We start from the raw sequence: 19,657 nt of genomic DNA on the forward strand, positions 1-19,657 counted from the left end.
GCATGAGCTGTGCTTTGAGACACATGCAAGCTTCCAGGAACACAAATACCATGGGACTTGTAACATCCTCCTGAAGATCAGCAGGGCGAGCTGTGGCAGCTGCTGTTCGTGGTCAGACGTGGTCTGCCTGGGTCAGTCCTGCGAGTGCCCTGCCAGCGATGAGCATTCTAGTTACACTCTGTGGCTCATCCTGGGGGAGCATCTGGGGACAGCAATGAGCTGGAGTTTCTCCCTCAGGTAGTCTTATTTCTGTTTTAATCAGTGCTTCTTTCATCTCGGACATGACTTTTATATGGAAATGAAAATGTAAGTCTTTAGCATAATTTGGGACCTGTTATGTTAGCCCAGTTAACCCAGCCCACCATCCTTCACAGTGATGTTGTGAGGCCCTAACGCCTCAGGCCACCTTTTTCCTTAGGTACTTTCTGCTCCAGGAGAATGTTTTCTTCCAAAGCAAGCATCAGGATGACTGGAGAGAGGATCCCAGGTGCAGTGATAGTGACCAAGGCAGAGTATTAATTACTTAACCTCTTTTAACCAGCTGAGCCTGCTGGTTTCCTGCAGGCCTTGGTCCAATCTCATTTCCATAACCCACAGAATAAAGGTGACAGCCTTTGAGCACAGACTAACATTTCACATATGGACCAGACAAATCACATTCAGCAAATGCACCCGCCTGCTGTTTGTCTCAGTGATCGCACTGACACGCACATGCAAAGCAGCGCAGCAGGTACAAACATCACTGATGCACCATTTTCCTGGGAAAGGGGTGAGAGGGGGAGTGGGAGAAGCCTGCTTGGGTATGGATACAACTCCACAGCCATTTTCTACTTGAGCCAGCAGCCAATACCACAACCTAGACAGCAAAACATGCACTATGTTTGAAGCTGAAATTCGAATTATTTCAGCTGATAGTGTAAGTGTAAGCTTTTAGCTGATCTCTGCCCATCTGGCTGGAGTCACAGCACCCTTCTGCTGTACAGGGGGAGCTTGTTTTAGTCACGATGGTGGCTATGAGCACGGAAACTGCTGCTATGGGCAGGCTCTGAGTTTACATGGTGCAGGATGAATTACTGCCTCTCCCTCAGCACTAGCAACAAGAGCTCACACTGTGGCTCCACCCTGTATGCAGTAGGGAAGAGAAGATCCATTAGGCCTAGCAAGTTTTATTCCTGTGAATTTCAGTGTCGTTAACTCTTGGCTTAAGTGCTCCAAGCAACTCTCTCGCTCAGTCTGTGGCAGGGCGAGAGCTGGCAGTTTCTCCTCCGCAGCATCGGCACGGCCTGTTTCTGCCGCCCTGGCCAGCGGCACAAACCTGCAGGTGACGAGGAGGAGTGAGGAGGTGGAAGAAGCAGCATGTCTCTCGCCACTTCCTCAGATGACATCATGCATCCCTTTTCTCCTTAAGTGCCGCCGGTGCTTGACACGGAGTTATGGCACTAAGCAAATGGCGCCCACTGGTCTTGCCAGCTCCCAGCAGGGCTCCTTCCCTCTCAGCGTGCAAATATCTGCAAGGAAAAGCAGCCTAGGTCTGCCGCCACTGCAGGCTTACCTTTCAACGAGTCCTAGATTTCCTTAGCTCTGCTTTTGCCATCTTTTGAGGGCCCTGAGGCACCAAGGGGCCCCCCCTGGGGCCTCCCCCACACCCTCTGCCCACAGCCGGGAGTCCCACCTCAGCCTGAGCTAACCTGGGCTAGCGGCTCCCTGAGGGGCATGGCCAGCAGGGCACCAGGGGACCCATCCTACGGCACCCGATGTGGGGAGTAGGGCAGGCCCAGGGACGGTGGCCAGGCCCAGCCGCAAGCCCCGACCACAAGGCTCATCATGGTGATGAGGCGGTTCAGGATGGGAACCCCATCTGCAGGCTAGGGTCAGGACCAGGCCCTGTGACAGCAGGGCTGTGGGGACGGGGATGGGCTGAGGCTGGGCCCTGTGGGCCTGGCTCGGCGTGGCTCATGGCCAGGCAGGGCAGGGCTGCGGGAGATGGAGATGGGCCCTGCTGCGGCGTCGCTGGGGCAGTGGCTGATGGCCCTGGGGTGCTGAGATGGGGTCCTGGGCCCTGAGCAGAGGGTGGACAACAGTCAGGGCTGGTGGTGCCCTCGGGGCCCCGTCAGCTGGCTAGGACTGTTCAGGGCCTTAAAATGGCAGAGAATGCCTCAGTGCATCCATTATGCTCCTTAAGACCTTCTCGTGTCATCCAGGTCTAATTAAAGTTCACATTGGTGGCATAGCAAGACACAGCCGTATGTGTGTGCCACATAACCAAAAGAAGGAGAGATGTGACTTGTCCTGGTAGACAGGACAGAGGAAATCCAAAGTTCTGGGAAAAAGTAGCAGGAAGAAGTTCTGACAAAGCTGCCCCTTTATTTACAAGCACATATGTGGGGAGAAATGCTATAGTCACCCACTTTGGACCAAGCTTGTGATTTTCAAATGCGTTTTTATTGATTGGTTGATTTAGCTCAATTAGTATGAACTTTATTTTACAAGAACCTGCAGCTAACCAACACAAAAAAGAATTACCATCGTTACCTTGTACAATACCGGACTAGCGCAAAAACAGAAGTAAATGCCACAATCCAGTTAAAAGAATGGTAAAATAACTAAATTAAATTGTAAACTCTACATGTAACAAACGGCTGAGATTAGTCCCACACATGTAACTTATAAACCCAGCAGCAGGAGGGGAAGTCTGTACACAAAACCAAGCACCCCAGATGCCAACTCTTTCTCCCCTGAGTGTGCCTAAGCACGGGCTCATTTGAGACAACGCACAACCACGTGCTTGGCAGCACGTGCGTGAGCAAGTGGGACAGCAGCAGAGAGATGCACACCATCTGCCTGCATCTTGTCTTTTATCCTAGAAAGTCTCCTGAGTCTGTTCTTTGCTTCAGAACATTCAGAGCTTCCTAAAACAAGAGACTGATGCAGACTTACACCCAAGGGATGTGAAAAGAGCCTGATAATTGGAGGACTGGGCCAAAAAGAGAGGACTGAGCACTGCAGGCAGAAACTGAAGTTATCTAAGTTGGCAGTAGGTACAACTCATCCAAATGCATTTATTCCAGATGAGCACATGATGGAACAGCAAACCTGAAGTTCAGGATGAAAAACTGGGGAATATTAACCCACTCATTTCATCCTTTGTTCCCCCATTTTCTGTCTGCCCGTTACGACTCCTCTGTTTACATCCTTTGTGCTCCCTCCTTTCTATCCCATTCTTCTGCTACTTCCCGCACCACACAGGCAGGGACCCTCCTGCCCCACTATGCTGCCTTCCCTGACCTTCACACAGTTCTGCCAGTGACTCCCACTTCACACTCCCAGCCTGCTCTTCTGCCTCGAGTACCTCTGTGGAACAACAGTCAGAGAAGGCTGAAACCTGATTTCCTGTCTCCCACAATCAGAGGAGCACTCATCTTGATTTCTCATTCCTGAGGAATGCAGAGAACTGGGATCTAACTTCATGTAAATAGAGCAAACATCCTCAACTTGTTTTGGAATCTGCCTGTCTTCTTCATCCTTCTTGTCTTTTCCTCCCTCTTGGTCCCTCCCTTAAATGTAGGAATGCTTACAGTAATTCAGGTCTTTGATTTTTAGATAAAATCCCAGAATTTTCCTGAAAGCTCACTCCCCAAACCCCATCCTTTCATCAGAGTTATGGCAGTTATGGGAAAATCTGCTGTTTGTGCCACTGGGAAGAAACTGCTTCGGCATTACAGCATAAGGCTTGCACAGGACAGCATCTGTCTGGCACCTTTCTAAAAACACCACTGGCTTAAAATGAAATAATTTTAAAAAAATCTACAGAGAATCTATTCCCCTTGCCCTTCAACTCTAAAAGCACCTCTCTTGTGGTGAAGAGTGGCATTGTTGTCCAATCACAAAAAGCCAGCAAAACATATGTGGGAGCAACTGATTTCTTCCGCTTGTGCATGTGGTGCAAGAGCTGTACAGGGATGAGACATGGAAGGCAAGGCTAAACCCACAGGACTTCTGCCATCTTCAATTCTGCAGAAGATTGGTACAAGGACAACACTGATAGATAATTTTCTGTGTTCACCAATAACAAGACCATTAGTAGTTAGTTGCCTTAATGCACAGCAAGGGACACTAAAGTTAGGTAGCAAGAAAAGCTCTCTCACTTGTAAGCTAGCTAGGAACTGAAGAGACAATCTCAGCAGCCTCCAGGATCTGCCTCAGTGAATTTCACTACGAACAAGTTAGATGAGCAGCCATGGTGGACATGTTTGGCATACTCAGTCCTGTCTCAGAGCTGGAGTGGGCTAGTCAGTCTCTTGAGGTCCTTTCTAGCTCTATGCGTATGAGTTTATCAGTTGGCTTCACTGAAAAGAACAAAAGGGTCGCCTCAAATTTTTCTGTCCAGCACTTGCAATTACAGCAACACAGGAAAAAAATAAAATCCTTCCTTTTTTTCCCCAACCTTCACATCTCACAGCTGAGGAGTTCCCAGCCCTCGGAGTTAGCCCTTCTAATACTAATGACAGGAAACACAGTACTCTTGAAACACTTCACAGGTAGCAGCTGGAGTGAGGACTGTCAGCGCAGGACAGCCTTGTGCAGGCAGAGTGAAGTATTTCACAGCTCACTGAATGCTCACGGGAGTGCAGCCCATGCCATGGGCAAGGCGTGACAAGGTCAGTGTACAATACATGGCATGCCTTCTTCATCCAATGAAAGGGTTACACAAAAATGGCCATCGTGCCCAGCCACTCTCCCGGAGCTCCACCACACTGGCTTGTCTAGCAGCCTCCAGTACTGGCTAACTACTTCCAGCTGTGGCAAGAGAACTATGAACAGCGGAATCTCCCCATCCCTCAGTGCGAACTCCTCGTTAGCCTTTCAGCTCACCCTTTCATACACTGTCCCCTACCCTCCCTCCCCTCAATTTAAAAAATAATGGTTATAATTAATGCATGAAAGGTGATGGCATTGTGCATGTGGTTCACTTCCAGTTCTCTTCCCCTCTTCTCAGGCATTCTCCTTCCTCCTCTCCAACACCCCCCCTCCCCAAATCCATTCCATCAGTCCATCTCGCCTGCATGCCTAGGGGTCTGGTGCTCACTTGCCGTAGACGCTCTCATCGCTGTAGGCCACATAGAGAAAATAGTCCTCCTCGTGGTTATCCTGCAAGGAGAAAAAGGGAGAAAGTAACAAACCAAAGCCCTCATTACATGTGAAAAATCCCAACCAAGAGATCATTGTAACAAAAGGACATAACCTCTCTTTCAGCATTTCTCCTCCTTTACACCAAAGGCTTCATTTCCTTGTACCAAAGAGAGTGTATAGCAACTTCCTCTCTCTGGCCACAGCTCTACTTCTAAATTCAGGCATGGCACATTTCTGGACACAGTGAATTTACTTGAAAAGCCACAGCCAGAGTGTGCTGCAGACATGCGACAGAAACAGCTCTGACTGTTCCAGGCTGCGCACCAGAATCCCAGCGGTGGCATGGCCTTAAGATTGAGACGAGAGACTTGGAAGTCTTTAACAACTCAAAAATCACCTCTCGATACTTCAGTATTTGGTAAATGTGGTTATATTTGTCATTTTCTGGAACACTTTGACAAGTGGCTGTATTTCTAGTCCTGTTGTACATTTGGGCAGCAAAGCTGAGATGTTAAGTGATTACACTGACACAAAAAGTCTGCAGAGCGCCAGGAACAGAGTCCTGATCTCAGCTCTGGACAGTTAGACATAGCTTCTTCCTACACAACCAGATTTGGAAAACTCCCTGCATGTGTTAATCTTATATTATCTTCATCAGTCCACATACACATTGTCCAGTTATTGTCAAAAAGTAATAGGTCAAATAAGGCTCACAGCACCATACTGGAACTCTCCTATTAAAACACTAACACAGCAGAAGGAGAAATCAAGGAGAAATCAATCCAGGCTGCAACCCAGCCATGATATAATGGCTACATAATTGAGGAACATTCCTCTCATGGGCATAGAATATGCCTTTAAGGTCAATCAAATAACACTGCTCAGTGGAAATGCTGGGTGGCAATGTTCACAGTGTCCTACAAGATCCTCATATATACAGTACAAGCTATGAAAAAGTAATTCTGAACAAAGAATAAGTGTTCCTTGACAACATACTTATTTATAGACAGTTGGTTGCCCAGTGATACTGTGTTCTTTCACTGGCTAAAAGGAAATCTCTTCTATATGAACAGGAAAGCTAGTGCATATGTTCCACCCTCTGCCCCAGACACAGTAATTCCTCTAAATATATGTAGTTTATTTCAATACTTTGTGAAAATAGTAGGACCAACATATCACTGCTGGGGCAACTATTTACCACCTGATACAACCACCCTTTCAACTAGCAAACAAACAATTAAAATGATGAGGCTCCCTGGGGCTCCTCTTTATAACTGCAGGACGGAACTTCCCTAAACAGATGATGGGATACAGCCCAGGCCAAGGGGGTCCGTGTTCAGGCATCTGTAACCAAGCTGCACCCACTGCCAGTTGAGTAGTGCTCAGTTGTCCTTCAGTGAGGATATGCGTTCTTCCGGACACTCCGACAGAAGGAGAAAGAGATGGGCCAGGCTTACCTCGTACAGCTGGCCCATGGTAGCACTGGTGGGAGGGATGGTATTATTGACAAAGAAGAACAGGGCATCTTCCGGCCTCAGGTGAATCCGCTTTCGGATTAAGAAGTAGAACTGGCCAACTGAAGAGGAACAGAGGAGAATGCCTTAGATGTAGAAAGAACGTTTTGGTTTGGGGTTTGTTTTGTTTGGTTTTTTTTAACCCTGACCATGGTTGTTTTCTTTTGGTGGTGGAAGTCACATGCTGTATGTAAAAAGCATGGAAAAATGAACAACGCAGGAAAGAAAGCAGTAATTTAATGACTGTAACCACATTAGCAGCCAATCCACTCAGAGCTGGCAGTTTCTGAGATACGTGCCCCAGGCCATGTACCCTCTAAATCCACACTCCACCTACCATGGTATGAAATGCTCTACTGCAGGGATTGGTGGGAAGACCTCTAACTAGATTAACCTTTAAATCCTATAGATCAAGGACACCTTGGAGGATTTAGCCTTGGTGTAAATGGTCATACCATTCCTGAAAATGAATTCCTGAAAATAAATTCCTTGCTATTTGCTTGAGCTACTTTGCACAAGAGAGTATTCCGCAATCCATTATATACTGCAAGAAAAAGAAATGCTGTTCCTTTAGCTCATTCATGTTCTCAAATGAAAACAAATGTAATCACACACAAAATGGCCATGACCATTTGGAAAAGGAACTTTGTAGCCATGACTCCAAAACCACAGGGGTGGAAAACGATGGGACTACTTCAAGAACTTGTCTCTTCCTGCAACAAGGATACAGCCTCTGGCAACTCTGCAGCTAGGTCACCACTGACTGATGATTATGCTACTGCCTATGATACACAATTCAGTCATTTTCATCATGGCTAGAAGTCAGTTGTGACACATGCATGTTAGCTAAGTCAGTGGGACACCTCAGAAGACCTCAGAGAATTCTGCATGTTGTAATCCAGGCTGTAAGGTACATAAATATAACAAGGACAGCCAGGTAAACTGGGGTAATGATAAGATGTTGACCCTGCCCGAATATTTTCTTGCTGCCGATCATAGAGTAAAAAGCACTTCTGAGACCTCACTGAAAATCAAGAAGAAAGGAGGTAGACTTTGTTACCTGTGAGGTCAGAAGGCACAAGATACTTCCTTTTGTCTAGGTCAGGTACTCTGGCTTTTGGTGCTTTTTCCACAATTACCTGAAGAGACAGAGTGAAAGAAAGCAAGAAACAACCCATGAGTATCATAAAACAAAATGCACCAAAAAGCATCAGTGGAAAAGGATATTACCTTTTGAGAGAGATGGTGCTACCAGGCCTTTAGAAATTTATTTAATCCATAACAAATACGCAACATTAACAACAGATAGGTGAGAAGACAACTTAAAATCACTGGCAATAGCTGTGCTGGGAGCCCAAGACTGAAGCAGTAAGCACAGTGAGTAAAAAATGGAGACTGGAACAGACATAAAAATAAACCATAATAGCTGAGAACAAAAAAAAAAAACAGGTCACCTTGATGGTCCCAATGCAGGTTAATTTTGTGTGAAGGAGCTGCCAGGAGGCTAATGCATGAACACAAGAAGTAACACAAGTAAATTGAACTGTTTCCAGGTTACAGTTCCAAACTGCCTAGCACAAAATCAGCCCTAATCCCAGTAGCCCTACATCCTAATTTCTACATTCACCAATACCAAGTGCTCTAGAATGAAGAATTAAAGAGAAACTACAGCTCATTGGGGAATGTTTTTTCTTCTTTAATCCCCAGTTCTTCAGTCATTATCTTCTACTCTGAAATTCATATCCTTTAAGGTTATTTTCCCTACTTCACATAGTAATGGACATTTCTTTATTCATATAAATATCTAACAATTAAAAACCAGGCTACCATCTGGGCAACTGGACCCACAGAGACCTTTGGCACAAAATACTAATCCTCATTATATTCTAATGACATTACAACATAGAAAAACATGAAGCTCAGCAGCTTTAAGGACAAACAAAGAGATCTTCTGCTACACGAAAATTTTTGTTACTAGAGCTAGGCAAAATGTTTACCTCAGAAGCAGGAAGTATTCCAAAATGACCTGATCTCCTTCCATGAAAAGCCTTGGAAACCTTTCCAAAGGCTGGAAGTATGTTTCCACGGAACTACTGGGTTTGTGCAGAAAAAAATTGAAGGCAGTTTTTTGGGGATACGTATTTTTGAACTGGTAAGAGATACATTACATGATTCAATCTATGTGGCTTGCTGTTCTGCAGAAGCCATTTTGACCATCTAAACAAGAAAGTGGATTTTTCTGAACCTCCTCAACTTTTTAATTCTGTTAGACCCTATAATTGTAAATACTCCATATGAGACACCATGGGACTTGTTTGTAAGGGCTCCATACTCCCTTAGCTCTTTGGCAACCCAAATCAGCAACTGTATCTGTTGTATAACAGAAAAGGCTGCGGACTAAGCCTTCTTCAGAAGCAAAACGGTGTTGTGACATCAGTGAGACACTATGCAAGAGAAAAAAAGTTACAGTGATGAGCCTGCTGTATTTGGCCTGGACAAAGTGCCATGCTAATTTAACTTGACTCCTTTCTAGACCCAACTGAATATCTGCAAAGCATGTCACCCCGCAGAGATGCTAGCTTGGACATCTCTTCACTGTGCTCCATTCAGATGCTGCCAACACAGCCAAAACTCCTGAAAATTCTAAGTTTGTTTTTTTAAAATAGAAGTGTGGTCATCTCTGCTACTTCAGGAACTTCAGGCACTTCAATTAGGGCTAGGCATTCAAGCTCTTTCAGGCAGTTTGTGGTAGGACACGCATTTCCCTGCAAGATGCGTTTGGTAAGTGCTGTGAAGGAAGGACAATTCCACAACCTCACTGAACAGGTGCAGGCTGAACAGCAATAGCACTTTGCACATTCTTTTACCTACACATCCAACAAGGCAATATCTAAAACAATAAACTGCAGTGGAGAGAAACCTTTAGTTCTTGCCTCCAATTTCAAAAACTACTGACAAGCAGAACTGCTAGCTAGCAGCACACAATCAGGTCTGTCACATCAGACCACCCTGACTCAAAAGGATGGCTTGTAGCTTGGTTATTAGATAATACAGGAAAAGAAGTCATGCCTATGAGGGAGAGCTGAGACTGCTGGGGCTTCTAAGACGGAGAGATGAGACTGCTGGGGCTTCTAAGACCCTAGGAAAGATTTAAATCAGATCACCACTGAGCTTAAGAGAGATCTCCGTCTTGCAAAGAGGCAGGGAAGGAATGGAGGTGCTCTGCTAATCTGACTATCAACTGTAGTCAGTTTGTCTAATAACACAGGTATCTCTTCTGAAGCACTAAACACTTCACACACAAACAAACCTACGAAGAAAACCCAAAGGGCAGATACAGATTATCTGTATGTCTGTTGTTGCTGGGTGGTGACTGTGGTAGTGTGGGACCATGCCAACAGTATAACCTCAGCAAAATGCTGAGATGTATCAGGGCACTGCAGTGTAGGCAGCCAAATGGATGTCATCTTCAAGGATCTTGCTGTCAGGAAGGGCAGAGACAGAAGTGATGTAAAGAACAGTTGTCTGCCGCATTCATTTGCTCTGTATGCAGCTCTGACAACAGGCTACCCCTGACAACTCACATCAGGGCCTCGCCATGCGTTGTTTTCATTTATCCTTAACTACAGCATACCTTGTTATTCTGGTTGTGGCTTTCTCCATAAAGATCTGCTGACGTCCCCCTGTCTTGACCTCTTTTACCTCTTGCCAGACTGGGTCTGGCCCTGGGCTCCCCACGCGGCTCTTCCACACACATCTATCGTGATCTGCTGTACAATCTGCCATGTTAATCCTCGGTTTACAGCTTGTCTCACTCCTGACCTACAGAGCCCTCTGCGGTCCTCATCATAAACCACAGAACCGCATACACTTCACCATTGACTCGCTGCATGCTCAACCTGCTGTGCCATGCCAGGGGTCCCAAAACCAGCTAGGACAAAGGCACGCAAATACTGACTTCCAAACACTTTTGCAAGCCCAGTTGAGGGCTGCTCCCAAGATAAAAAATGGTTTTAGCCTGCAGGGAAAACATGTGGTGCAACTGTTTCCCCTTGCCCTTAGATTTACAGGGGAGTCTAAGTTATTTTGCATGCAGTACCCGTGGGCAGTAAATCTAGGACAGACCTCTCCAGTGGGGATGGAAAGAAAGAACATATGCAAAACGTTTATTAAAAAGGAACCAAAAAAAAAAAAAAATCAATTTGATTTGTCATTTCTTTTTTCCAATTATTGTTAGTAATTATAAAGCTCTAAGTTTTCCATGGGCACTCCAAAGAGACCTAAGGATGAGGAAGCAAAGTTTAGCTAGAAGATGACCTTGTTTTCCAAGTGACGTTTTTTCCACAGGATGATTAAACAGGAGGGCAAAAAGACTGAGAAGTATCATTTTTCTCTCATGCAAAGGAAAAGAACAGAGCAAGAATATACCGAAAAGACAGGCCAAAAGACAGTAAAATAAAAATAAAGGCAAAAGTATCAGATGACACGGATACAGACCTTGTTTTCTATGAAGACTACCCGGTTAACTCACTCATTGTTCTCCTCCATTTTTACAGAGCTAATGGTAAGCTCCTTCCCCACCCCCCAACCCCACGCACGCAGGCTGCCAGAAAAAGATTAGCAGCATTCTCGCTGTCCAGTGACTGCGGATCCCAGAAAAAAGGGGGTATTACACCCCGGCGCCCCCGAACCCACCCACGAACACAGACCTTCCCGCATAATAAAGAGCCATAGCTTTGAGCTAGAGACAAGCAGCCTGCAACGAGGATCAGAACATCAAGACCACAATCGTCTTTACTAATCTCATTTCTTTTGCCTTAAAAAACAAAGCCAGACGAGCAGCCGACATGGAAAACAAAGGCGGCAGAGGGAGGAGGTCTGCCAGGCAAGCCGGGCCAGCAGCGACCGCCGCCGCTGCCCTCACGCCCCACACTCACAGGGACTCTGTCGGGATATTTCTTCCTGATTTTCTCCCCTTCTTTTTTCCTGTACTCGAACGGGTGGTCTTCCTTGTACTGGAACTTCATGCTGCCGGGCTGTCACCTTCCCTCCCGAGGGCTGCTGCGGCTCCCTCCCCTGCGGCCGGGCACTCAGCGAAGCCCCGGACGCCCCCGCAAGCGCAGCGCAGCCGAGCGGAGCGCAACCCCGAGCCGTGCCGCGGGAGCGCACCAGCCGCTGACGGCAAATTGGGCGCTGTGACGTCACGGGGAGGCACCCCCACTCCCCCCCCCCCACACACACACACACCAGCCGTCACGGTGCCGCCGGGGCGGGGGCTCTCGCTGGCGGCGGGCGGGGCTCGGGTCCACGCCGCCCGTGGGGTGGGGGGGGGGGGGAGGCGCAGACCCTTCTCGGATCGGGGAGGGGGGCAAGAAGGGATGTGGCACCTGCCGGCCCACGCGTGACGGGGGGGGCGCGGCGTTGCCCTCGCTTGTCGCCCCTACTCCGCCGCGCAGGGTGGCGTGGTTTTGTTCGTACCTTGCTTTATTGCGCGGCAATAAATAATAAATATCAATAAATTAAGAATAATAAATCTATTTTGTTCAAAGGCAGCAAAATAAACATATGATTGAGCAACACCACGACCCCCGCAGCGTGACTCAGGGTTTATAAATACAGCATAAGCAGGCACATAATCCACCCGGGACTGCGGGGATGGCCGCCTTGCTCCTCCCTCTCTCCCGACCAGCGCAGCGGCGTGGGGCGGCGCTCCGTGCGTGGGAGCGGGGCTCGGCGGGGGTCCCTGTCCCTAGTGTGAGGCTTGAAAGCCTCTGCTTGTTTACAACGGGGGTAATGAGCCTGACCTGTTCTTAAAGTGGCTGTGAGATGTAAGACCAAAAAAAAATGCTACTTTTTGTGACCGTCCCTCTTGGATCTGGATTATTCCCGTGTTTATAACATCTCAGTTTAACAACAAGGGGCAGAAAGTGTATCACGTCATGTGCCAGACCAGATGCACATTACAAACAGCAGACAGTTAAAGGGAACTGTCTGCAAACAAGCCAAAATAGCTGGCCAATTTTAGCCCAGTTACTCAGCTGACACATACTTGGAATATCTTTGTTTTTTTCTAGGAGTAGTTGGCCTCACAATTATTTACTGACCAGCAAAAGAGAAGGTATTAATGAATGGATCAGCATGCTCAAATGAGCACAAAAATGAATTGCTGCTACCCTGGGGACAATGAATGCACGCCTCATCCAGAGAAGCAGAACTTTCCCAAGGATGTTCTTTTATTTGTGTAGTAGTTTTAGTTGTACTAGTAGAGGCTGAGTGGGACAGCAGACTGCCTCGGATGCATAAGGTGGCTCTCCAAGGCCACACCAGCAGCAGAGGTGAGAGGACCTAGGTTTCCTGTATGTCATTCAACCCTGTGCCAGTGTGTTGACTCAGAATGAACAAGGGTAAGAAAAGACATTGTTGCTGTTCTGCTGGCAGTCTGCTTCTACAGTGTGGCTAGAATGGAAAAAATCCAGACTATAGCAAAGGGTGAGCTTGAATCCTGAAAAAATTGAAGAGCAAGCTGGATGCTCTTTAGTGATAAAACCAGGATCAGAGGAACATAAAGCCCTGGTCTTTTTCTAGAGTACTCATATAAATCCTTTCGGCTGCCCCAAGAAACTCATAGTGCTGGTGGCATTATCCCTGTAAACTGATATGCACACTTGAGTTGCCTGCAAGGGTGGGACTCATGCTGGCACCAGGGGTAGGAAGGGTCTGTTACAAATCCCCACAGCAGATCCTAGGTGTTAGCTTGTGCCCTCTGCCTCACGGAGAGCTGTTTCATATACCAGTCACCACCCACCTTTGCAGTCAATAGCACACTGCTTGACCTCAGAGGCCTTTTGGTAATGCTCCCCCTCCAAACCCTTGGTGCGCTGTGATCTCTCATCTTGAACATAAGTAGGAGAGATATGGAGGAAATACATTTGCTTAGTTGCAGATATGCTCCGATGGAGGCAGCTCCCAGATAATCTTGCGTGGCACAGGAGTGTAAACGGGCATGGGATAGAAATCTCACCTACACTGACAATGTAGGCATGTACAGCTGAGCCTGTCACTTTAAACTGCCTTTGTGCTCAATGGCAATAAATAGGCATGTTGGGGTAGGATTTTTCTCACCTGAATCATGATATCTACTTTTGGATGGCTGAAGCACGTCCCCAAGAACCCTGGTAGGTGCTTCAGTGTCTAAGCTTTTACTACTCAGTATGGTGTAGTGTGACCTCCTGCACAGCTCAGTAGTCAGCTCCAACAAGCATATGCCCGAATCTCTTAAGGATAGAACAGCCCACAGTGGGAATGGCATAGACTGGGGTGTCCCAGCCTTCACTAGTTCATGTGCATAAGGTCTGTACAGGAAGCATCATCAACTTGTTTCTATCTGTCCTAGGACATGTGAACATTTCCCCATGGTTGCAGGTAGCGTCAGAGGATCTCAGAAGGGTGAGTCAGAAGGAAGGCATTATTTTTGTGCAGTGCCACAGTGACTAGCCTGGGCTGAAGGAATCCCAGGATTTAGACCTGGGGAAAACTCTGGTTTCATGGCATTGCACCTTTCTATAATACCTGTGTTTGGCCTCCTTGCTTCCTAACTGCCTGCAGCATAGCTGTGGCTAAAGTGTATTGAAGGTGTGTAGTGATGTAGATACCTTTTCCTCAAGGACAAAGGAGAGAACATTTTCTAGTCTGTTTCACCCAGGCTGCCAACCCATTCCGGCAATTTTAACAGACTGATCTCAAACTCACATTGTCCTGTAAATCGCTGTTTCCATCTCCAGGGCTATACACAAGGCAGCTGAGCTAGCATCTATTTTGAATTTCTGTTGACAAGCCAGAGAGCCGAGTTTCAGGGTTCTGTTGTGGTGTGATGCAAAGACATGGCCTGTGAGAGCATTGCTAGGTGACTTCTCCTCCAACAAATCCCACGTGAGGATCACAAATCTCCCTACTGAACTCTTTCTGCCCTGATGACGCAGCCCTGGATGTGCAGCCACAAGCCTCGCTCCTCCCACTTCCACACTTCCTCCCCATCAGGCACTGAATCCTTAGCCCTCTCCTCCAGCTCAATAATAATAACGTCACTGGCACAACAGCGGGCAGGAAGATGATACATGCAGAAGCAGTGACAAACAGCTAGTCATCTGACTTAGAGTTCTTATTAAAATGTCAGCCCATGGGCATGTGACAAACCCCACATTCTGGATCCGTGTGCTAGAGGGAGGAACTGGAAATTGGGGTTGGCTAGTTTTCCTACCCTGGACTGCCAGCATGAAGTGGTCCACAGAGAGGCAAAACAATATACTCTTAGTGTATTGCTGTGTCTGCAGCTTATGTAGGCAGGGGTTCACTTTAAAAGGGATTCCCCAAGCGTTGCCAATGCTGTAGCCATGGAAGCAGGAGATAAAAATATTTACACAGAATCTGGGGACAGAGTTTGCAGCCTGTGCCGTACCACACAGTGCTCCAGGGGCACTGCTGGGAGCTCTGCAGTGCACTACTGTGAAGTGAAGCTAGCTTAGGTATATCTACACAACTGGCTAAAATTCTGTGAATTAAGGATAAAAATATCCATTATTTTCCCTGTGTTTCTTGGAGATATCATCTAGGTGGGTGTGTCTTGGGACCCCCCCGGAGCTGCTGTTCAGCTACCTATAACTCTGGATTCCCTTGGATATTTCTTTCATTAGTACCTGTGCTTGGGTACTTATCCCATTTGTACCTCCATAAGCTGACTTTTTTTCTTTTTTTTAATCTTTAGTGTGGTTTCAGCATATCAAAGCCTCTTTTGTCAGAGGACTTCTACTTTGTAGTCTGAATGGTGATTAAACCACAGAAGGCATACCTGAAGTCACTTGTGATTCTGCTCTGTTTGATGTCCATCCTTGGCACATGGATAGTTCTTCAGTCCTTGCCTGGTGTCTCTCCTGCACCACTCCTGGTCACCAGTTTCACTTGACACTGGATCCTGGCAGCCTCAGAGCCAGTATGGGCACATTGGCCCTGGGTGAGGGCACACGGTTAGTCACATCCAGCAAACAATGGCTAATTGTGTAGATGTTTTCCTTTCCTCTAGGAAATGGCTCTGTACTGCCTGTGCTGAACTGCCGTCTCACTGGTCCATTTTCTACAGCTTCTTATTCTTTACAAAAAAGCCTTTCATTCCTTCCAAACTGATTGCATGGCCCAGCCTCAGCTCAAGTTGCTTAAATGCATACAAATGACGTTATGAGGAGATTAAGGAAAATACCTTGTTGCTTGGTGAAAAGCAGTAGAGGACAAAACCCCAGATCTGAATAACACAAGTCTGAGATCCCTTTATTCCAACTGATGGTTTGGAGTGGCCTGTTTTGGGGATGGTATCATTGTTACTTACAGTCCTGTGAAAACAAAGGAGCAACACAACAGTGGGGCTGGTGGGATGTTTCTGAATACCAGTCTTTCTCAAGTACCACATGCTTTAGGGGAACCTAAGGGTGGTGTGGATAACTCCTTCGCAGCACATGGTGTCGGTGTACTGTTGTTCCCCTCATGTGGTTCCAGCCCAAATTACTCCATGTGCAGGCTAAAGGTAGCCAGTGGAGACTGGTTGCTATTTCTCCTTCTATATCACTTGTCCTATGCTTGCTTGCTTGGGTCCCACCCTTTTCCCTTTGGTCAAGGGTTGGAGTGAACGAGCGAGGGTCAGTGACTTGGTTATGGTATTGTTATATTCAGTACTTTGTGCATCATTTTCCCCATCTACAAATAGAATTTTAAGGCTTCTCTGACACGTAGGCAGCTTGACAACATGGTTAAAGTCTGTAAAGTGCATGGGGATCTTTGGATGCAGATACTTAATTCATAACTAAAGAGAATTTATTCTGATGGTATTCTTTCCCTTGTTGTGCAGGATATTGGAGTGCTCTGCAGAAAATGGCTACTCCAGTGCAGCCAACTTGACACCAGTGGCTGTACACAGCAGCTGAACAAACCCTAAAATTATTTAATGATTAATAGAAACATTTTATTTAATTTCTAATGTATGTTATTCTGTCTTTGTGAGCAGTTCATGTCCCTATTGCTCTTAAGCATGGGGAAAAGACTTGAGACTTGAATATTTGCTCAAATGTTGCATGTATTAGTATAATTTCTTTATGTTTAATAATATTTAATATTTCTACTTAATTTTCAGTCTGAAAGCATAAAAGATTTCAAAGTGCTTATTGGCCAATATAACACAACACACAAAGTATATTCAAAGTCCAGACTCAACAGTGAGATGGAACCACCACTAATGGGGTAAAAAAACCTGGCTGAATAATAGCAAATTACGGTACCAAGTAGCAGTTTATCTCTGTAAATAAGTAAACTTGCTATATTTTTGTGGGATGTGGTCCTGCTTTTTCACGAAGTACATATGGTCTTTGTTGACTCTGTCTTCATTTTTGGATTGTTTGTGAGGAGAGAACCTCTTTGAATCATAACAGATCTGAGGGTGAGAGTAAAGTGTTTCCAGTCACTGACACCTGGTGTTTGCTTTCATATACAACCTTGTATGGTTGAGTGTCTGTAGATCTGCTTGTGTTTTTTTTGTTTGTTTTAACCTGGTGTTTTATCATGTCTTGTGGGTTCCGAGTGGCTGATCCTGTGCAAGAGTTATAAATATTTTCTCTGAAATTGCTCATCTGAAGTCAGTTTAGTAGGAAACAATCCCTGAGCAAGTGAAGTTGAAATATTTTGGATATCTTGCCAGTAAAAAAAACTTGAGGGTACCTGCCTTAGCACCTAACAACTAAGAGTGAGACAAGCAAAGAAGGGTGTGAGCAGACAGGAAGGGACAGGAGAGTTAGGCAATACTGGTTCTGGTCAAGGGAAATATGCTGAAATCCACAGGTAATACCCAGCTCGGGGTACGAGTGACCTGCAACTTTTCCCCTTGAAACTGAGAAAGAAGATAGTGGAGGTGATTTGATGCAGAGGAGGGGAAAACTAAGAATTTAAAAACCTCCCTTTTTATTGCACATCTTATACAAAAATTACGGTGTAATTATTATTGCAAATTATTAAAAATTGCACATGCCTTTTTTGAGAGGCAGGATTGCTGCCCTGTGGAGCAGGGCTGCCATCTCGTGTTAAACGCCCGCCTAGCTCAGGGCTCATAGGCAGAAGGAAAGGGATGGGGACAGCAGAGTATTTCCCCCCTGGAATCGATTGTGAAGGCTTCCAGGAATTTTCTGAGCTTGGTAGTGCTTGACGCATGTTTAGCAGATCCAAATGTCTCTGCTTGCTTCAGGCTTTTACTGTGGAGTAAACAAGAGCCTTCCAGGAAATATTCTGCATCTTGGTGGAGAAGTCAGGCTTGAACTGGACTTCAGAGAGCAGCTGATGAAATAGGTCACTCTGGTAGATGTTCCACATATAGTTATTATTATTTCAAGCATGCTGTATAGCAGAAGAGACATAGCCTTATATGTCACTTATTTATTTATTCCATTCCAGTTTATCACTCATTAGTGGTACAATTAGGTAATGACTAGGCAATTCAGGAAGAAGTTTGTGACCTAGGAAGTCAAGACCCTCATTAAATCCCTTGGATACAAAATTCCTGTGACTAAGCAAGGTCTGGGACATCATCGAAGTGTTTTGGTCATTATGCTATCCATGAAGCTATCTTATCAACCTCCTCTATAATTCTCCATGGCTGCAATCTCAACAGCAGTTAGGTTCCTAAGCATATTTGCAGACCTGTTCCTTGTTCTCCTTATCTACAAAGTAACCATAGTCTTCTGTATTTCACAAGAGCATTGTGAAGATCAGCATATTAGGGACTGTGAGAATTTGGGTACTGCAGTGGGAAGGGCCACGCAGGCACTTCAAAACACTGTGATGTCTGTGAACTGTGAATTCATGTCAACATTAACATATACATGTAATTCATTCATGGCTGCTTATCATTTGATATTTGATGTCCTTCTTCTTTAATGTTTTCATTTGCTGAAACTGAGGTAGAGACAATACTGATGTAATTCAACAGTCACCTTCTCATGAGTATCTAGTCCAAGAAAGATGGTCCATACTTACGTTCATCCAAACAGTTTGATTAATATCTCTGGATGATTCAACATATTTGTATTGATCAGGAAAGGCTCACAAATTATTTCCATCTGAGAAATGGCTTAAATGTTTTAAATGGTCTTATTTAGTTTGATCTGCTTTTGACAGCAACATTAAGAATAATTAATAAATGATACAATGTGCATGTAGTTAAAACATGATTAAGCTTTATTTCAGGGGTAGAGTTCCTGCTCCTCCCCTTGTTTGATCTGGTTTTGCACACATATTTTTTTAATTCAAATATAAAAGATTGTGACTACTATGTCACAATTGCTATATATCATATTCAGAACCAGACTGTACTCATTGTATTCATTCTATATATTCTGTAGGGCATTTAGGGGACTATACTGAAAATACTGCCAATGTATGCTGTCTTTTGCTTACATGCAGATTGTGTTCCTACACAGCTCCTTTTTTTTTTTTTAAATTTACTAGAAATGGTTGGCACTTTCCAGAAGTGGCACTTCCCAGAAGTTTGGTGTTATTATTTGGTATTAAGACCTTCTCACATGTCTTTGTTTTTCCTGTTGTGAAAACCTCTCTGCCATACCCAGGAAACTTAGGCTGGAGGCAAGCAGAATGAGACAGCATCTGCAGTCTCCCTGCAGGTCACTAGCCTGCAAAGTGGCTTAGCACCTTGATCCTGCTGCCTGCTTATTTGTGCAAACTGTGATACTAGTGATGTGTGTATGTAATAAATGGACACGGAGAATGCCAATGGCCAATTATCTCAAGGAGATGTCAAAAGGAGCCATCAAAATATGCCAAATCTGAAAATATTTGTCATCTTAGTCTCTTTTTTTCCCTTTGTCATTGGACTAAGGAATTTAATCTAATATTCCTAACCCTGCCCAGAAGAATTAGTCTCTGCACATAACTATTCTGTGTTATTTGCCATTCAGTAAAAACTGGCA

At 45.5% G+C, this 19,657-nt stretch overlaps 1 protein-coding gene across 1 annotated transcript; it reads right to left on the bottom strand.

The window, feature by feature from the left end:
• Window positions 1-5,014: 5,014 nt before the first annotated feature.
• On the bottom strand, window positions 5,015-11,671 carry GABARAPL1 (GABA type A receptor associated protein like 1). Its single transcript, XM_009484319.2, has 4 exons — window positions 11,582-11,671; window positions 7,705-7,783; window positions 6,588-6,706; window positions 5,015-5,148 (listed from the first exon to the last, which is right to left on the bottom strand). The coding sequence occupies exons 1-4, from the start codon at window positions 11,669-11,671 to the stop codon at window positions 5,083-5,085; spliced, it is 354 nt and encodes a 117-aa protein (XP_009482594.1). The 3' UTR covers window positions 5,015-5,082.
• Between the last annotated feature and the right edge of the window lie 7,986 nt (window positions 11,672-19,657).

This window comes from Pelecanus crispus, chromosome 1, assembly GCF_030463565.1.
Source record: "Pelecanus crispus isolate bPelCri1 chromosome 1, bPelCri1.pri, whole genome shotgun sequence".
Lineage (NCBI taxonomy): Eukaryota > Metazoa > Chordata > Aves > Pelecaniformes > Pelecanidae > Pelecanus > Pelecanus crispus.